The sequence below is a fragment of the Ranitomeya variabilis genome, chromosome 1, assembly GCF_051348905.1.
Source record: "Ranitomeya variabilis isolate aRanVar5 chromosome 1, aRanVar5.hap1, whole genome shotgun sequence".
NCBI lineage: Eukaryota > Metazoa > Chordata > Amphibia > Anura > Dendrobatidae > Ranitomeya > Ranitomeya variabilis.
The window spans coordinates 419,825,394-419,839,842 of NC_135232.1; the positions used below are offsets into that span (position 1 = coordinate 419,825,394).

The 14,449-nt window shown below is 43.2% G+C and overlaps 1 protein-coding gene across 9 annotated transcripts in view; it reads right to left on the reverse strand.

Annotated features, from left to right (window-relative positions):
• Positions 1-14,449, reverse strand: part of PSIP1 (PC4 and SRSF1 interacting protein 1) — a 243,462-nt gene that overhangs the window by 42,342 nt on the left and 186,671 nt on the right. For 7 of the 9 annotated variants that reach the window (XM_077249249.1, XM_077249254.1, XM_077249248.1 and 4 more), the window contains one exon: positions 8,241-8,359. In XM_077249249.1, coding sequence (XP_077105364.1) covers positions 8,241-8,359 — 119 coding nt within the window. The remainder of the gene's footprint in view (positions 1-8,240; positions 8,360-14,449) is intronic. The other 2 variants (XM_077249257.1, XM_077249250.1) reach the window with 1 other exon arrangement.

Sequence of the window (14,449 nt, forward strand, 5' to 3'; positions counted from 1 at the left end):
AAAACCCACTTTTCAAAGGACCAAGTCACTTCTGAAGTCACTTTAAGGGGCTTACATAACAGAAACCACCCATAAATTACCCCATTTTGCAAACTACACCCCTCAAGCTGTTCAAAACTCATTTTTAAAAACTGTTAACCCTTTAGGTGTTCCACAGGAATTTTAGCATGAGCCAAGAACCAAATATGACGATATCGGTACCACCCGGAGTGACTAGATGTAGTATTTGTAACAAAATTTAATCCAAGTTATGTAAATACACACTGAACATGTCATGTGCATATATATATATATATATATATATATATATATATATATATATATATATATATATATATATATATATATATATATATATATATATATATATGTTACTCCATAATATCTTCAACATCGGACTCTGAATCTGACTGTTGTTCTACTGGCTCGTCTTCAGTACCCTTGTTCTGGCATGTCTGTAATCTGCACATGTCTGTGCACTTCAGGCCATTGCTGAGGCAAGTACACTGAGGAAGTTCACATGACCGCACACACTTGCAGGACAGTAGCTGTATAATAGCTTCTGGTGCTGGTGCCCCTTGCATCCACTTGACAACAAGCTTTCCGTCGTTATCTATCATCCAACCGCAGTCTGTTGGGTTTGCAACCCATGGCTGGCTCTGCAGACTTCTCCTCCAGATCGCAGCCTGGTAGTTTGCACGCAGTGCATGCATGAAAAGGCAGTCCTGGCAAGGAGGGAGTTGACTTGACTCTACCACTCCACGTCTGGCACAGAACAGCTGATAACGGAGCCTGTTTACCTCAGTTGTTTGGGTAGTTGGCAGGTACATGTGGCAGGTGATTTCCTGTAACTTCTCAAAAAGTTCGGTAGACACTTCCCATGAACGACCAACTTCCTGAAAGGCATCCTGGTATGTCTTGTTCATCTTCAACTGCTTGAGTGTCGTCATCTTCCCACGGCCAGCGAATGCACTGACGGTGTCACAGCCTGTAAATGCATGCATACCAATCAATGAATCACATACGCTGCCTCCCAATGTTCGGCTCAGAGTGGTGATATCCAGGAATCTTGTCCGGTTCTGTGTACCGCATTTCTGGAACAGGTGGGATGGGATTTTGTGGCACATGCCCAGACACAGGACCATGACATCAGTATCCTCCGAAGTGATGATGACCGACTTGTAACCAGATTCTGCTGCATGAAGAGCATGGAGAAGGAGGCGTGTGTCTGCTTCTTCTTGATTTGACTTAAGGTCAGCAGCCTCTTCCCACTGTTCTTTGGTGATCTTAAAGCAGAGCTGCTCACATGTGACATACAGCTCCTTCTCCTCAAGCTTCTCCCTGTGGTGTTTCGCCTTCCATTCTTCTACCAGAAACTTTATGAGACTTGCCTTGTTGGAGGAACTACTTAGAAGCTTTTTCCACTGCTGGATGTTGTGCCCATGTTGAATGTTCTTGAAATGGATCCCTGTGCCTTCATATCTGTTGACTCTTTCTGTATCTTTGATGGATGTCTCCTTGTAGACGTCAAAGACAATATCAATGCGCTTGCTCTTAGCACCCTCATGGATAGCGCGACTCATTGCTGTGCCTGCTAGCTGGCCAAATGTTGCATTGTTTCCCTTCAGTTTCTGAACCAGGCTCATCCCATCAATGATGGTTGCAGAGGGCTCGGGGATCACTTCTGCAGGACGAGCATTCCTCTCCAACTCCCTTGCGAGGGCAGCCTTGTTGGTCTTGCGGATAGACCCATCACCATTGGCAAGTGCCCATGGCAATGGACCCAGGGGATGAGTCAAGACATCACTCATTTGTAGCTTTCTGTTCTCAGCTACAAGTATCATCTGGCCAAATAGGTTTCTGTCAGCCTTCAAAATTACCTCCTTGCCAAGACCTTGTCTGCGTGTCTTCATTTGGATGTTAGAGAACGTTTTAAGTTTGTTCTTCGTCATCTTGTCATGAAACAATGTAGTTGGCTTATCGGTACCCAAACGCTCATCCTTGAATGTTTGATATGCATCCTCTCCTATACTGTATGCCCCTTGAAGGTCTTTGGCTACATCTGGTGGTGCTACAGTCGCTGTTGACAAACTGATAAGTTCACCATTATGCTCTTTGTTGAAGGGGTTCACCCAACCTGTCTCCAGCAGTTGAACGAAAGATTGGACATCGGCTTCATCTCTTCTAATCCTAGACACCTGTAGGTCTGAATGGCTAAAGTCAGTATATTGTTGGCCTACCAGGGCCCTCAGCTGCCTCAAGTACATACTGCGGTACTCTGATGTCAGGTAGAACCTGGAAACAGCTCCAACTTTGAGGCTGAAGCCTTTTGTGCCCCCTGGTGTCTGGGTGTCTTTGTTGATTGTCTCTTCAATGGTCTGGTCCACAGGAATTCGTCCAAAAGGATTCTTGCTACCGATCTGGACCGAAAAGCCACCTTGCATGAAGTATTCATGGACCTCTGGGTGTTCTATGGGCAGCCGAGACATTGTGGCATAGTAATAGGTTAGGTATCGGGCATAGTTGACCTTGTCATAGGCAAAACACCATGGTATCATCTGTCGGATTGCTCCTAGGTGAAGCATCCAGTTGCCTTCTCTTGAAGCTCGAACCAGGGCCAGCATGGTCTCGACCATGTCCAAGTATGACATCCAGAATGCTGAGAGTTGTTCATTTCTGAGGGTCTCAAGATAAACTTGAAAGAGCTTCAGGGTAAGTGTGCAAGATTCATTATCCAAGAGCTTTTCGAAGGATCCCTGCGACACACTGATGCGAAAGTTTGTGATGTTCTTCAGTGTTTCATCCAGATGGTGAAGGTCCCTTGCATGGTTTTCTTCTAGCCATGGAAGGAAGTTTTTCCATGCAAGCCTCATAAGTGCTTCATAGACCAGCTTGTGTAGTCTCACTGCTCTGTTGTACCTCCGGCCGTCCATCACTCCAGACACTGATCCTTCAGCGATTACACCGGATTCAACACACAGATCTCTAAGGCCTGCATCCTGAAATCTGTTCCCTATGATAGAGAGGAGATTACAGATTGTGTGGAAGACACCCATTCTAATTATAATGTTCTTGAACTTCTCCTGTTTCCAGATAACCTCGGCAGCTTTGGCATAGAGTGCTTGATCAAACACACACACAATTCTGTTAAGCTTCAGGGTCTGCATGATGGCATGTGTTTGCTCCAAGACTTCATTCACAGTGGACATGGCTGTTGCAGGAGCATTGATAGTGGGCAGGTAGCTTACAGTGTCCTGGGCCACTACAATGTCGCTGCGGATTTTTATGTTGAACCCAGTCCAACTGCTGGTGGTCTGATCCTCATGGTCTGACATTCTAGCCAGAAGCCAGATATGGTTTTTGGTTTTTGAATCCTGGACCTCCTTGGTAGTGTTAACATTCGAAGTCTCAATCCTGGGTGGCTCTCCCCGCTGCCCAACATTGTATATCGGTAGCATTAATTCTGTCAGAGTTATGCTTCTTTTCTTCGACTTGGTTACATCTGGCAGGACTTTCTTTGTCACAGAGCATGCAACATTGGACTGAACAGCAATGCCATTGACTCTATGAGATGTACCTGCTCCACTTAGTGTCTCCTCAAGTCTGTCAATGTTATCCCAGGCCAGGGTTGTGAACACACCTGGGTAGATACTTGCTGGCATTGGGATGTCATCCTTTGAACATTCCAACTTCTGGATACAAAGGGCTGTATCGATCTCCTCAGCCATTGAATATGACACACAGTGGCCAAGACGATTCAGAGTTCGAATCAGTTCTGTATTGCCGGTCAAAGACTTAACTGCAAAGGATAGCAGTACGTGCTTTGGTGGCTTTGTCTTTCCATTGGTAACAGCAAAAACCAAGTCACTGCCGAAGGATGTGGCAAGACGTTGAGCTCTTTCACAGGTAGTTTGGCACTCACAATCTCCTGTAAGCAGGGTTTGCAGGAATTGAGTGACTAATGCAGGAACGACATTCTGATCTGTATTGGGAGGCCATGGCTGACTCACATCTTGCTTCTTGATCTCATTCCTTAGCTGCATTGCTGCTTTGGTTACGATATCTCCAGAGTTAGCAGCTCTTGCTTCTTGCAGATCTTTTGTCATGCTGTGTACTTGCCGGACAAGGTCGTCCATTGATAGGCTACATGGATAGACTAGAAGCTTACCTTTCTCATCTGAGAGAAAGCGGAGTGATTCCCCAATCTCTGTTTCAAGTTTTCGTCGAACATGTTTCTTTGTCGATGGTTTCAGTTGGATGATACCACGGGATATCATTAATCTCTCAAGCCTAGATGTGAGGTTTATCATAGGCAGTACTTCTGGGTTTGGGAACAATTTAGTCCTTATATACAAGAAGAGTTCTTCAAGGGCCTCTTTCTCTGCCTCTTCGTAGCGTACTTCCTCGCTTTCGACCTGATTTTCAGCTGCACTAGACCTACAGGCCACTTGGGAATCATCTTTTGTGAATAGTTTGTAGCACGACTTGTGGTAGTGCCCCTCTGCAGCAACAAGGTCTCTGCTAAGTAAACCAAGTATTCTCTGTGTGCCTTTCCTTATCGCTGCTCTGCGGATCGTCTCATCTGCTCGTAGCTCAACACACTGGACAATTGGCTCCCTTGTTTGTTTTCCTTTTAGGTACTTGCTTGACTTCTCACAGAAGATACATACTTTGGCATACACCCTGCTATCACTGGGGGCACCCCTCGGTAGCTTCCTCATGGAGATTTTGCTTGCTGTTTCGACATTGACACCCTTGCCAAGGATAGAATCCAGTGACTTCTTCATTGTAAAGATACTACGACATTTACGGTGATATTGTATGTGTGGTATTTCTCCTTCTTCAAGGCCCTTAGCTGCTACCAGGACTGATTCATGCTGCCTGATCTCTGCAGCCCTAAGCAATGTTTTCCAGGAGTCCAAATCCTTAAGGGACGCCAGATCATCGCTGTCATCATTAGAGCAGTGTATGATACAGTCGATCCGTGATTTCTTCCTTGCTGGTACTTCCATCATGCCGTTAGATAGTCAGTAAACACCTGCAAACACAAAGAAAAACATTAAAATTTTATTTACCGTATTTCCTGGCGTATAAGACGACTTTTTAGCCATGAAAAACATGGCTCCAAGAGGGCGGTTGTCTTATACGCCGAATACAGCCGCCGGGGGGAAAGGCCGCCGCGCAGGGAAGGAGGAGGCAGGGGCCCACCTTCATGAGGCGCTCGTTCTTAGAGCTGGGAGCGCTGGTGCTAGGTGACTGTTCCCCCTCTCTCCACAAGTTCCTTACCAGCAGCAGCACACAGTACAGGACTACAGGACCTGTGGTGATGTCACGGCCATGTGATCAGTCACAAGCCTGGGAGGTGTCAGCCTCTACAGAGGGAGATAGGAGCTCTGCAGAGAAGACCGGAGAGTCCTGTTCAGCACAGAACGTGTATGTGTCAGTGTGTGTGCGTGTGTTGGGGCACCTCAGGGTGTCTTCAAATGTGACATAGCCCCCTAGATTTCTTCCAGTAAAATTTGCACTCCAAAAGTCATTTGGCGCTCCTTCCCTTCCGAGGCCTGCCGTTCCCCAATACTGCAGTGTACGACAACATATCGGGTGTTGTTGTGTTCGGGAGAGATTGGTGAACAAATAGTGGGGTGCATTTTTTGCTGGTACACCTCTTAAAAATAAAAAAATGAGCCTAAAATGACACCTTCATGTAAAAAATGCACTTTTTCCATTTTCTCAACCAAGTGTTTCCAACTACTGTGAAACACTGGTTGGGTCAAAGTGGTCACTATACCCCCTAAAAGATTCCTTGGGGGTGTAGTTTCCAAAATAGGGTCACTTTTTGGGGTTTCCACTGTGGGGGTACCTCAGGCAGCCTTCAAATGTGACATGGCCCCCTAGATTTCTTCCAGTGAATCCGCCACCCAAAAACCACATAGCGCTCCTTCCGTGTTGAGCTGTGCTGTGTGCCCATACTTTAGTTTACGAGTACATGTGGGGTGTTTCTATAAACTGCAGAATTAGGGTAACCAAGTTTGGGTTTGCCGTTAACCCTTGCTAGGTTGCAGGTAAAATTGGATTACAATGTAATATCTGGAAAAAAAATGAAATTTTGAAATTTCGCCTTCATTCTGCTAAAATTCCTGTGGAACACCTAAAGGGTTAACAGTTTTTAAAAATGAGTTTTGAACAGCTTGAGGGGTGTAGTTTGCAAAATGGGGTAATTTATGGGTGGTTTCTGTTATGTAAGCCCCTTAAAGTGACTTCAGAAGTGACTTGGTCCTTTGAAAAGTGGGTTTTGCTGTAAATGTGAAAAATTGCGCATAAAACTATAAGCCCTATTACGTCGTAAAACAATAAGGTTTCATTTTCAAAATGATGCCAATATGAAGTAAACATGTGGGGAGTGTAAATTAATAACTATTATGGGGGGTATCAGTATTTTTGTAAAAAGCAGAGAATTTCAAAGTTAAAAAATTGCCGATTTTTCCAAAATTTCCGAATATTTAGCATTTTTTTATATAGAAAGGTAAAATATATTGACTCCCATTTAGCACTGACGTGAAGTACAATATGTCACGAGAAAACAATCTCAGAATGGCTTGGATAGGTGAAAGCGTTCCAAAGTTATTAGCCCATGAAGTGGCACAGGTCAGATTGGCTTAGGCACTTGGGTACAAATAGGCCTAGGGCTGAAGGGGTTAATAAGCTACGTATATGTAAGGGCTATCATATCAAAAAATAAACTACAGACATGCATCTACCTAAAAATACCAAAGAAAATTAGTCACTCCGGGTGGTACCGATATCTGGCCCGGCTCATGGACTATGCAGAGCTAAAGGAGCAGGCACCGGGAAGCGCTGCTAATTGCGCGACTGGACATGTCAGCCTGACTGGCCTCGGCGGAGAATTTGACTGGCCAGTAGCACGCCTGAGTATTAACTACAGCAATGCTAGCCGCACAGGACTGCCATGGCAGCCAAGCAACGCCAACTACACGATCCACCTCACCTGACCCAGGTACGGTAATCGTGCGACACCAGCACAGAGAATCTTTGAAGGCCAGCAGGCTGGATCAAAACGGCACAGCAGTGAATTGCCGAGCTGCTGGCAGGACTCGGCAGCTAGGCATCACAGGACTGAGCCTATCCTTCAAACCACTGAGCCCCAGTCCTAGTTGTCCAGTTATTCTGGTCTGGCCATACTAATGCGAGAGGATACAAACTGCACAATTACAGCTCGTACTCTCTGTTAAAGCATTTGTTGTAATTTTTGCATTCTTTCATTTTTTTCCCCGTTTACAGTGTTTACCGATTTGGTTAATCGTTTTTAAATTTTGATAGCATCGCTGCAAATAGCAGAAACCATGGTCTCCTTTGAAGCCCAGCCACAGGCAGGGTTTTAAAGGTGCATTATAATGATAGGCATATGGGTAATAAGCTGTATCGGGATGTCATAACAACCCATTGGCGACCCACGATCACAACGATGGAAGGAGAGAATGATGAGGACGCATGCTTTAGCATGTTAAATGCCAGAGATTGACAGTAGCATTTATCAGGTTATCAATCACAGGCAGTGCACCGCTCTACTTGCGATTGTTAGCAGCAGGTCCTGGCTGTAATACACAGCCATGGTCGGCGGAGTATGGGTCCACTCCAGACTTGCGCCATATATGTACGGCGGATTTTGTGAAAGGGTTAAAAGGGAAATTGACATCTCCAAGTACATCCAACAGTATACTGCAATCATATGCATTTCAAACTGTAAACCAGTTCTTAGTAATGGAAAAAAGTCATTTTTTTCACCTGGACATACTGGAGGATATTCCTATTGGTTTCACACAGTGCCAAGGCTGCAGGAGTGGCGTCCATCAGTGCCAATAATCACAGTGTTTTCAGCAGGGGTGAGCTGGTTTTCCTCCACTATTCCAATATATACTGCCAAAACTGGTTCTCCCTGTCCCACATTAATAGTTCTGCTTTACGTCACTTGTCTTATTTACTGCATTATTCCTGTATCCTGTTATGTAGAAGTGTGACTTCAAATTTTATGTCATGCAGTCTGATGAATAGACCTGTGTAGATTTAAAAGCTGCTATTTGTTACTATCTTTTCAGTTAGACATTAAAAAAGCATCAACCACTAAGGACTCTCAAATTGTAATATTTTAAAATCTAGAAGCCAACATGGCACAAAGATATATTTTTCCTGTATAACAGACATTTTGCACAGTTTTTTTTTACCTCTCTAGTTCCCCTGTATCTTCTTGTTTCCTTTTCTTCTCAACAACTACTTCTTTTTCATGTACTGGCTTCAAACCTCTCTTTTGGGCAGGTTGGGAAGCTTTTCCAGGTTTGCCCTTCTATTAGAAAACGATTACACGTTAACCATTAAATAGTGCTACTAATAGGTCAATTCCACAATTCATCAAATTCAGAATTAAAACACATTTAATGGGGCCTTCCAGACAGAAGTATTTGATTATTTATCTAAGTGATAGGTCATCAATAGCAAATTGCTGGGGTTCGACAACAAGCACCCACACCTATCTGCACTTTCTTTTTGATCCGGCAAGACGCTGAGCACCGCTCAATTCCAAGTGTAGAGGCTGCTGTCCAGTTCTACAGTCCAGCTGGTGATGCTAAGTGTGGTGGTGCTAGGTGTTGGAAACCCACCAATATGCTTTTTATGACATGTCCTGTAGATAAATCAAATACCTATTGCCTAGACATCCCCATTAAAGTATTTCAGTATAACTAACATATAGCTGAGTAACACTGCATATATTTTGTTATTTATTCAGTGAATTAATTGTTCATAATTCATAAATTGTAAGCTGGCGAGCAGGGCCCTCATCTCTATTGGTATCTGTTTAAGTGATTAATGTTATGATGTAATGTCTTTTATTGTCTGTACAAGCCCCCTCTATAATGTAAAGTGCTGCGGAATATGTTGGCGCTATAGAAATAAAAAAATATTATTCAAATAATTTCTCCATTCACGTACATTTTGACAAACAGTGCTTGAATGCAAATTAGATTTAGCTCCACCAATGTAGAATAGCAGCTTAGGATCCTTTTTCAGGGCTATATAACACAATATACATTAAAGTGGTGTTCATACATTGCATTTTTTCAGCTTTTTATGCAAATTTTAAGCTGCGTTTTACAGTACAGTAAAGTCAGTGAGATTTCAGAAATCTCATGCACACCGAGTTCCAGTCCTCTTCCTCTCTGAAAATAATTTTAGTATTTCCCAGAGGAGCATTGCGGTTTTAAGTCTCCTCATCTCGGCATGCTTAAAGGGCCACTGTCACCCCCTCCAGCCGTTATAAACTAAAAGAGCCACCTTGTGCAGCAGTAATGCTGCAGTCTAACAAGGTGGCTCTTAGTTTTTGATTCATTTATTACCTCAATAAAGCGTTTTAAAAATTGGCCACACATACCAGATATTGTACCAGGAGGCGGTCCGAAGCGTACTGTATGAATCCCCCAACTGCCGTCACTCTTCTCTTCAGGGCCGATGGTACCCGCCCCCTTCGCGTTGTTGCTTCTTAAATCCGGCGCCTGCGCTGTGCGTGCCTGCCTGGGGCCTGCGCAGTGTTTTGTCAGTCACATCTCAGATGCCGGGTGCCTGACTGCGCCCTGTTACTGAATCCCCGCCCCGCACTGTGTTATTCATTATGCACAGTGCGGGGCTGGGGTTCCTGGGAAGGCTGGGGAGCGTCAGAGATGGGAGAGCGTCCGAGATGGGGGAGTGCCTGAACAGCGCACTGCGCATGCCCAGGAATGCCAGCCCCGCACTGTGCATAATGAATAACAGTGCGGGGCGGGGATTCAGTAACAGGGCGGCCGCACTGCCCACACAGGCGCAGTCAGGCACCCGGCATCTGAGATGTGACTGACAAAGAACACTGCGCAGGCCCCAGGCAGGCACGCACAGCGCAGGCGCCGGATTTAAGAAGCAACAACGCGAAGGGGGCGGGTACCATCGGCCCTGAAGAGAAGAGTGACGGCAGTTGGGGGATTCATACAGGACGCTTCGGACCGCCTCCTGGTACAATATCTGGTATTTGTGGCCAATTTTTAAAACGCTTTATTGAGGTAATAAATGAATCAAAAACTAAAAGAGCCACCTTGTTAGACTGCAGCATTACTGCTGCACAAGGTGGCTCTTTTAGTTTATAACGGCTGGAGGGGGTGACAGTGGCCCTTTAACATGTCACTCTCAACAAGGAGAAACGATACTTCTTGGATCCCGGTCAGATGCCTCTCACTCAGCCAAACCAGATCTCACACTTTCCACTGATGAGAGGCAGTACCCCGAAACACAGTGTCTGCAAATTGAGATTCTGGTTTTGGCTCTTATCCTATGTCATGTGACAAGGCTCGTTAAAGGGTCGACATTGACTGTTAGGATTACTACTTCCAATAGGTCGCACTAGAGTTCTAGTCCTCTTCATCTCTGAAGAGACAATTTGCATATTTCCCAGAAGAGCATTGCAGCTTTAAGTCTCCTCATCTCCACATGCTTAACATGTCACTCTCCACAAGTAGAAATGATACTTCTTGGATTACTGTCAAGAGAGCAGGTTTTTTGAATGTGTTGCTAACTTTTCTGAATAGCTAAGGACTTTTTCCTTTATAATTATTGAATGGGGTTTACCACCTTTAGGGACATTTTTTTTTCTTAAATACATGTATTTTGGGGTAAGAAATCTTTTTTATTATTGGGTTTTATTAGAAATTTTGCCCTTTTTAGCAGCTTTGCTTTCCTGCACATTCAACTTTAAGGATATGTTCACACATTGCGTTTTTGCTGCATTTATTATTATGCAAATTTTAAGCTGTGTTTTACAGTACCAGCAAAGTCCATGAGATTTATTTTCCTGACTGATTTGGAAAACTGCTGCATTTTTTTGTTTAAAACAGCAGCATGTCACTTCTTTCAGAATTTTTTTCTGCATATTTGCAGCATTTCTTCACCCATAGGCAACAATGGGTAAGTGCAAAAACGCAGATATCAGGTTTTGCTGGGTTTTTTGTGCAAAAATCTAAAGAAAGTTGCATCATAATTTTTTTGGGGCACTAAACTTAATCAGCATGCACAAGAGACAAAAACAGAGCAAAACCTGCTTTTTTTGTAGCAGCCTCCAGCAGGTTTTGCCTGCAGAAAAAAAGATAATGTGTAAATATAGCCTAAAGGTACCTTCACACGAAGCGACGCTGCAGCGATAGCGACAACGATGCCGATCGCTGCAGCGTCGCTGTTTGGTCGCTGGGGAGCTGTCACACAGACCGCTCTCCAGCGACCAACGATGCCGAGGTCCCCGGGTAAACATCGGGTTGCTAAGCGCAGGGCCGCGCTTAGTAACCCGATGTTTATCCTGGTTACCAGCGTAAAATGTAAAAAAAAAACAAACAGTACATACTTACATGCGTCCCCCTGCGTCCGCTTCCTGCACTGACTGAGCGCCGGCAGTAGCAGGGCACAGCGGTGACGTCACCGCTGTGCTTTCACTTTCACTTTGCGGCGCTCAGTCAGTGTGGGAAGCGGACGTCGGGGGACGCATGTAAGTATACGATAACTAAACGATATCGCTAGCCAGGACGCTGCAACGTCACGGATCGCTAGCGATATCGTTACAAAGTCGTTTCGTGTGAAGGTACCTTAATACAGTCTGTGGCCAAAAACCAGCTGAAAGGAGCGCAGTAAAAAAAAAATAAATACAGAAATAATTCCATACTCTACTGTTATACAGTCTGGATGAGCTCATTCACTGATGCTCAGGTATAGCGGACGGCCACTTTATCTTGTTAGTGCAGTTTTCCTTACAAAAAGAGCAACACTTCTGTCCCACAAAAAATCTGCTGGTGGAGAAACATGTGACCAGACCAGACCAGTCCATCGGCCTCCTCCCCCTACCTTATGAGATAGTTTACAATTTGAGGAGGCTGATAAACCGATCTGATCACATACTCCTCCACCAGCAGCCATGGTATAGGTATAAGTGCTGGTCAGTTTGTGAAGTATGATGAACTATGAGAAAGCGGACGACCTCTTTACTTGAGAATCTGACAGTGATCTCGTTCTGACAGTCTCACAGGGAAGTTTGTAAATCTTTTTTTAGCTGTATTTCCATAGTTTCCTTGGATAATTTATAGCCACAGAACACAATAAAACAAAGCTTGCAAAAGCCAAACGGTACAAAATTTGTAATGAGACCAACTGGAAAAAGTGATTTTTAGCCCAAAATACAGGAAAAAAAAATGTAACCAAAAAGTTTTAAGGCTTGCACATCAAATTCCTTTTACAGGACATCTGAGTATAAAAAACTAAAGCTCATTTAACTAAATGTTTATTGTTCTAACATGGAAATTGACAAATTGTGCAAGATTGACAATGATTGGCTAAGCGTTGGAAAGACTGGGAACATGCATAAGGCCCCCTTGATTGCACTACAAGTGATTGACCCTTTCCAGCAAGTGGCCATTGATGTCCAACAGTTCTGGAATACACAGTATTCTCATAGTGGTCGACAATGCAACTGACTCCTTTCTCGTGTGGGTTTCCCCAGAGAGTTGTTGACTGATCAAGGTACCCAGTTCATGTGTAACCTAAAGAGAAGCCTCTGCAAGAAAATATAAACCTAAAATCCCTATTACTTTCAGACTAACAGGTTATGTGAATGCTTAAATGAGCCTCGAAAACAAATGTTTAACCCCTTCATGACAGTGGGATTTTCCGTTTTTCCGTATTCGTTTTTCACTCCCCTCCTTCCCAGAGCCATAACTTTTTTATTTTTCTGTCAATTTGGCCATGTGAGGGCTTATTTTTTGTGGGACGAGTTGTACTTTTGAACAACATCATTGGTTTTACCATGTCGTGTACTAGAAAACGGGAAAAAAAACTTCCAAGTGCGGTGAAATTGCAAAAAAAGTGCAATCCCACACTTGTTTTTTGCTTGGCTTTTTTGCTAGGTTCACTAAATGCTAAAACCTGCCATTATGATTCTTCAGGTCATTACGAGTTCATAGACACCTAACATGACTAGGTTATTTTTTACCTAAGTGGTGACAAAAAATTCCAAACTTTGCTTAAAAAAAAAAAAAAATTGCGCCATTTTCCGATACTCGTAGCGTCTCCATTTTTCATGATCTGGGGTCGGTTGCGGGCTCATTTTTTGCGTGCCGAGCTGGCGTTTTTAATGATACCATTTTGGTGCAGATACGTTCTTTTGATCGCCCGTTATTGCATTTTAATGCAATGTCACGGCGACCAAAAAAACGTAATTCTGGCGTTTCGGATTTTTTTTCTCATTACGCCATTTAGCGATCAGGTTAATGCTTTTTTTTTTTTCATTGATAGATCGGGCGATTCTGAATGCGGCGATACCAAATATGTGTAGGTTTGATTTTTTTTTATTGATTTATTTTGATTGGGGCGAAAGGGGGGTGATTTAACCCCTTCATGACCCAGCCTATTTTGACCTTAATGACCTGGCCATTTTTTGCAATTCTGACCAGTGTCCCTTTATGAGGTAATAACTCAGCAACGCTTCAATGGATCCTAGCGATTCTGAGATTGTTTTTTCGTGACATATTGGGCTTCATGTTAGTGGTAAATTTAGGTCGATAATTTCTGCGTTTATTTGTGAAAAAAAACGGAAATTTGGCGAAAATTTTGAAAATTTAGCAATTTTCAAATTTTGAATTTTTATTCTCTTAAACCAGAGAGTTATGTGACACAAAATAGTTAATAAATAACATTTCCCACATGTCTACTTTACATCAGCACAATTTTGGAACCAAAATTTTTTTTTGCTAGGATGTTATAAGGGTTAAAATTTGACCAGTGATTTCTCATTTTTACAACAAAATTTACAAAACCGTTTTTTTTAGGGGCCACCTCACATTTGAAGTCAGTTTCAGGGTTCTATATGGCTGAAAATACCCAAAAGTGACACCATTCTAAAAACTGCACCCCTCAAGATGCTCAAAACCACATTCAAGAAGTTTATTAACCCTTCAGGTGCTTCACAGCAGCAGAAGCAACACGGAAGGAAAAAAATGAACATTTAACTTTTTAGTCACAAAAATGATCTTTTAGCAACAATTTTGTTATTTTCCCAAGGGTAAGAGGAGAAACTGGACCACGAAAGTTGTTGACAAAAAGAGAAATGATCCAGCTGGAGGTGGAGGCAGTTCAGACTTTGTGAGACTATATATATATATATATATATATATATATTGTGCGCATGACATTGATTGGACAATTAAAAGTGCAAAAAAAAATAAAAAAAGGGAAAAGAATAAAGAAAATCACCGGTTAAAATTATCATAGAAATAACAGATTGACATATGAAATACCCTTAAGAGACATTGCTTGAACATTACTTGAACATAAATTAATATTGCTTTATTAAATCATGTCTAGCATTAAGGCCATAGGG